At 61.3% G+C, this 4,677-nt stretch overlaps 2 protein-coding genes across 2 annotated transcripts in view; one reads left to right on the top strand and one right to left on the bottom strand.

The window, feature by feature from the left end:
* The window catches only part of LOC104295380 (sarcoplasmic/endoplasmic reticulum calcium ATPase 1), a gene marked incomplete at its 3' end in the record, with an annotated part of 15,689 nt that overhangs the window by 6,095 nt on the left and 4,917 nt on the right, over positions 1-4,677 (bottom strand). The window contains exons 3-5 of the mRNA XM_009895136.1: positions 4,248-4,649; positions 1,284-1,450; positions 142-230 (exon numbers count right to left, since the gene is read on the bottom strand). Coding sequence (XP_009893438.1) covers positions 142-230; positions 1,284-1,450; positions 4,248-4,649 — 658 coding nt within the window. The remainder of the gene's footprint in view (positions 1-141; positions 231-1,283; positions 1,451-4,247; positions 4,650-4,677) is intronic.
* Positions 947-1,270, top strand: LOC104295379 (acetylcholinesterase collagenic tail peptide-like; the record flags this gene model as incomplete). The annotated part of the gene is made up of 1 exon (XM_009895135.1): positions 947-1,270. A coding segment is annotated over exon 1 (324 nt), but the record flags the coding sequence as incomplete, so codon positions are not given.

Raw genomic sequence — 4,677 nt, 5'->3', positions numbered from 1 at the left:
GGGGTTCCCTGGGAGACGGGGACCTCCTGGAGGGGCCACCGGGGTTCCACGGGAGACGGGGACCTCCAGGAGGGGCCACCGAGGTTCCATGGGGGACGGGGACCTCCTGGAGGGGCCACCGGGGTTCCACGGGTGACTCACACGTCTCCCTCGGGGGCGTAGGTGGAGCCGGTGATGGAGAACTCGTTGAGGGAGCAGACGTCGCCCTCCACCTTGTCCACGATGAACATCTGTGGGGAGAGGAGAAGGGGTTGGGAGAAGGTGGCCCCGGGGGGGACGTCAGGGGGTTCTTGGGGACGCTGGGGGGACCTGGGGGACGTTGGGGCACCCTTGGGGACATCAGGGTGTCCAGGGGAACGTTGGGGTGTCCAGGGGGGTCCTTGGGGCACCTGATGGGACATGAGAGGTTCCTGGAGGACCTTGGGACACAAGGAGGTCCCAGGGGACCTTGGCCCACCCGAGGGGACACGAGGGGGTCCTGGAGGACCTTGGGACATCCAAGGGGACACAGAGGGTTCCTTGGGGACCACAAGTCACCCAAGGGGACGCGATGGGGCCCTGGAGGACCACGGAGTACCCGAGGGGGTCCCGGAGGACCTTGAGGCACCCAAGGGGACACGATGGGTTCCTGGTGGACCTTAGGACACAAGGAGGTCCCCAGGGGACCTCGGGGCACCCAAGAGGACACGAGGGTGTCCTGGAGGACCTCGGGGCACCCAACGGGACATGATGGGTTCCTGGAGGACCACGGAGTACCCCAGGGAGTCCTGGAGGACCTTGAGGCACCCAAGGGGACACGATGGGTTCCTGGTGGACCTTGGGACGCAAGAAGGTCCCCAGGGGACCTCGGGGCACCCAATGGGACACAAGGAGGTCCCCAGGGGACCTCGGGGCACCCAAGAGGACACGAGGGCGTCCTGGAGGACCTCGGGGCACCCAACGGGACATGATGGGTTCCTGGAGGACCATGGAGTACCCAAGGGGGTCCTGGAGGACCTTGAGGCACCCAAGGGGACACGATGGGTTCCTGGTGGACCTTAGGACACAAGGAGGTCCCCAGGGGACCTCGGGGCACCCAATGGGACCTGGGGGCACCCAAGGGGGTCCTGGAGGACCTCGGGGCACCCAAGGGGACGTGATGGGTTCCTGGAGGAGCCAAGGGGAGATGAGGGGGTCCTGGAGGACCTTGGGGCACGAGGAGGTCCCAGGGGACCTCAGATCACCCAAGGGGGCACGAGGAGGTCCCAGGGGACCCCGGGGCAGCCCGCGGTGGCCCACCCCACCTTGCAGACGGACATCTGGTTGGTGGTGAGGGTGCCGGTCTTGTCGGAGCAGATGACAGAGGTGCAGCCCAGCGTCTCCACCGAGGGCAGGCTCCTGACGATGGCGTTCTTCTTGGCCATGCGCCGCGTCCCCAGCGCCAGGCAGGTGGTGATGACGGCCGGCAACCCTACGGAGAGGTGTCCCCTCAGCCCCACCGAGCGGCCACCAGCCCCACCGAGCGGCCACCAGCCCCACGCGGGAGCAGGCAGAGGTGACAGCTCCGTAAAACATCAAAGAAGGGCTTTATAAGCCCATACGGGGTCAAGAACGGACATTATAAACCCACAGAAGACCAGAGATGGACGTTATAAGCCCGTAGAGGACCAGGGGTGGACCTTATAAGCCCACATGGGGTCAAGGATGGACATTATGAACCCACAGAAGACCAGAGAGGGACATTATAAGCCCATATGGGATCAAAGACGGACGTTCCAAGCTCATATGGGATCTGGGAAGGGCTTCAGAAACCCATCTAAGACCACGAATGGCCTTCGGAACCCATATGAGATCAAGGATGGACGTTATGAGCCCATATGGGATCAACCACGGACATCACGAGTCCGTACGGGCTCAAGGATGGTCACCGTAACCCATAGGAGACCAAGGATGGACGTTACAAGCCCATACGGTGTCAAGAATGGCCACCACAAGCCTGTATGGGGTCAAGGGTGGACGTTAGAAGCCCACGTGGGGTCAAGGATGGTCTTCAGAACCCGTAGGAGACCAAGGATGGCCGTGACGAGCCCATATGTGGTCAAGAATGGCCACCACAAGCCCGTATGGGGCCAAAGGTGGACGTCAGAAGCCCACGTGGGGTCAAGGGTGTCCTTCAGAACCTGTAGGAGATGGAGAACGGCCATGACAAGCCCATATGTGGTCAAGAATGGCCACCACAAGCCCGTATGGGGCCAAAGGTGGACGTCAGAAGCCCACGTGGGGTCAAGGGTGTCCTTCAGAACCTGTAGGAGATGGAGAACGGCCATGACAAGCCCATATGTGGTCAAGAATGGCCACCACAAGCCCGTATGGGGCCAAAGGTGGACGTCAGAAGCCCACGTGGGGTCAAGGGTGTCCTTCAGAACCTGTAGGAGATGGAGAACGGCCATGACAAGCCCATATGTGGTCAAGAATGGCCACCACAAGCCCGTATGGGGCCAAAGGTGGACGTCAGAAGCCCACGTGGGGTCAAGGGTGTCCTTCAGAACCTGTAGGAGATGGAGAACGGCCATGACAAGCCCATATGTGGTCAAGAATGGCCACCACAAGCCCGTATGGGGCCAAAGGTGGACGTCAGAAGCCCACGTGGGGTCAAGGGTGTCCTTCAGAACCTGTAGGAGATGGAGAACGGCCATGACAAGCCCATATGTGGTCAAGAATGGCCACCACAAGCCCGTATGGGGCCAAAGGTGGACGTCAGAAGCCCACGTGGGGTCAAGGGTGTCCTTCAGAACCTGTAGGAGATGGAGAACGGCCATGACAAGCCCATATGTGGTCAAGAATGGCCACCACAAGCCCGTATGGGGCCAAAGGTGGACGTCAGAAGCCCACGTGGGGTCAAGGGTGTCCTTCAGAACCTGTAGGAGATGGAGAACGGCCATGACAAGCCCATATGTGGTCAAGAATGGCCACCACAAGCCCGTATGGGGCCAAAGGTGGACGTCAGAAGCCCACGTGGGGTCAAGGGTGTCCTTCAGAACCTGTAGGAGATGGAGAACGGCCATGACAAGCCCATATGTGGTCAAGAATGGCCACCACAAGCCCGTATGGGGCCAAAGGTGGACGTCAGAAGCCCACGTGGGGTCAAGGGTGTCCTTCAGAACCTGTAGGAGATGGAGAACGGCCATGACAAGCCCATATGTGGTCAAGAATGGCCACCACAAGCCCGTATGGGGCCAAAGGTGGACGTCAGAAGCCCACGTGGGGTCAAGGGTGTCCTTCAGAACCTGTAGGAGATGGAGAACGGCCATGACAAGCCCATATGTGGTCAAGAATGGCCACCACAAGCCCGTATGGGGCCAAAGGTGGACGTCAGAAGCCCACGTGGGGTCAAGGGTGTCCTTCAGAACCTGTAGGAGATGGAGAACGGCCATGACAAGCCCATATGTGGTCAAGAATGGCCACCACAAGCCCGTATGGGGCCAAAGGTGGACGTCAGAAGCCCACGTGGGGTCAAGGGTGTCCTTCAGAACCTGTAGGAGATGGAGAACGGCCATGACAAGCCCATATGTGGTCAAGAATGGCCACCACAAGCCCGTATGGGGCCAAAGGTGGACGTCAGAAGCCCACGTGGGGTCAAGGGTGTCCTTCAGAACCTGTAGGAGATGGAGAACGGCCATGACAAGCCCATATGTGGTCAAGAATGGCCACCACAAGCCCGTATGGGGCCAAAGGTGGACGTCAGAAGCCCACGTGGGGTCAAGGGTGTCCTTCAGAACCTGTAGGAGATGGAGAACGGCCATGACAAGCCCATATGTGGTCAAGAATGGCCACCACAAGCCCGTATGGGGCCAAAGGTGGACGTCAGAAGCCCACGTGGGGTCAAGGGTGTCCTTCAGAACCTGTAGGAGATGGAGAACGGCCATGACAAGCCCATATGTGGTCAAGAATGGCCACCACAAGCCCGTATGGGGCCAAAGGTGGACGTCAGAAGCCCACGTGGGGTCAAGGGTGTCCTTCAGAACCTGTAGGAGATGGAGAACGGCCATGACAAGCCCATATGTGGTCAAGAATGGCCACCACAAGCCCGTATGGGGCCAAAGGTGGACGTCAGAAGCCCACGTGGGGTCAAGGGTGTCCTTCAGAACCCACAGGAGACGGAGGACGGCCGTGACGAGCCCGCGGGGGGAGAAGGACGGCCATCCCGAGCCCGTACGGGGCGGCAGAAGGCCACGGTGACCCCGCGGAGGACGGAGGAGGCTCCGGACCTTCGGGGATGGCGGCCACGGCCAAGGCGACGGCGATCTTGAAGTAGTAGATGGCGCCGCGGATCCAGGAGCCGCCGTGGACGGGGTCGTTGAAGTGGCCGATGTTGATGAGCCACACGGCCACGCAGATGAGGGAGATGACCTTGGAGAGCTGCTCTCCAAACTCGTCCAACTTCTGCTGCAGCGGCGTCTTGTCCTGCTCGGTGGCCGCCATCTCGTCCCGGATCTTCCCGATCTCCGTGTTCACCCCCGTGGCCACCACGATGCCCACGGCTTTGCCCGCCCCGATGTTGGTGCCCTGAGAGGGGACACGGGTGGTGGTGGTGGGGAGGGGGTTATGGGGACATCTGGGGACAAGGGGTGGGGTGGGATGTGGGGCGGGACCCGGGGAAGGTGCGGTGGGACGCGGTGGGGACGTGGAGGTGGGGCG

This window comes from Charadrius vociferus, unplaced genomic scaffold, assembly GCF_000708025.1.
Source record: "Charadrius vociferus isolate BGI_N301 unplaced genomic scaffold, ASM70802v2 scaffold651, whole genome shotgun sequence".
Lineage (NCBI taxonomy): Eukaryota > Metazoa > Chordata > Aves > Charadriiformes > Charadriidae > Charadrius > Charadrius vociferus.
Note: the sequence above shows the minus strand (reverse complement) of the source record. Positions and strands in the feature narration are given on the sequence as shown.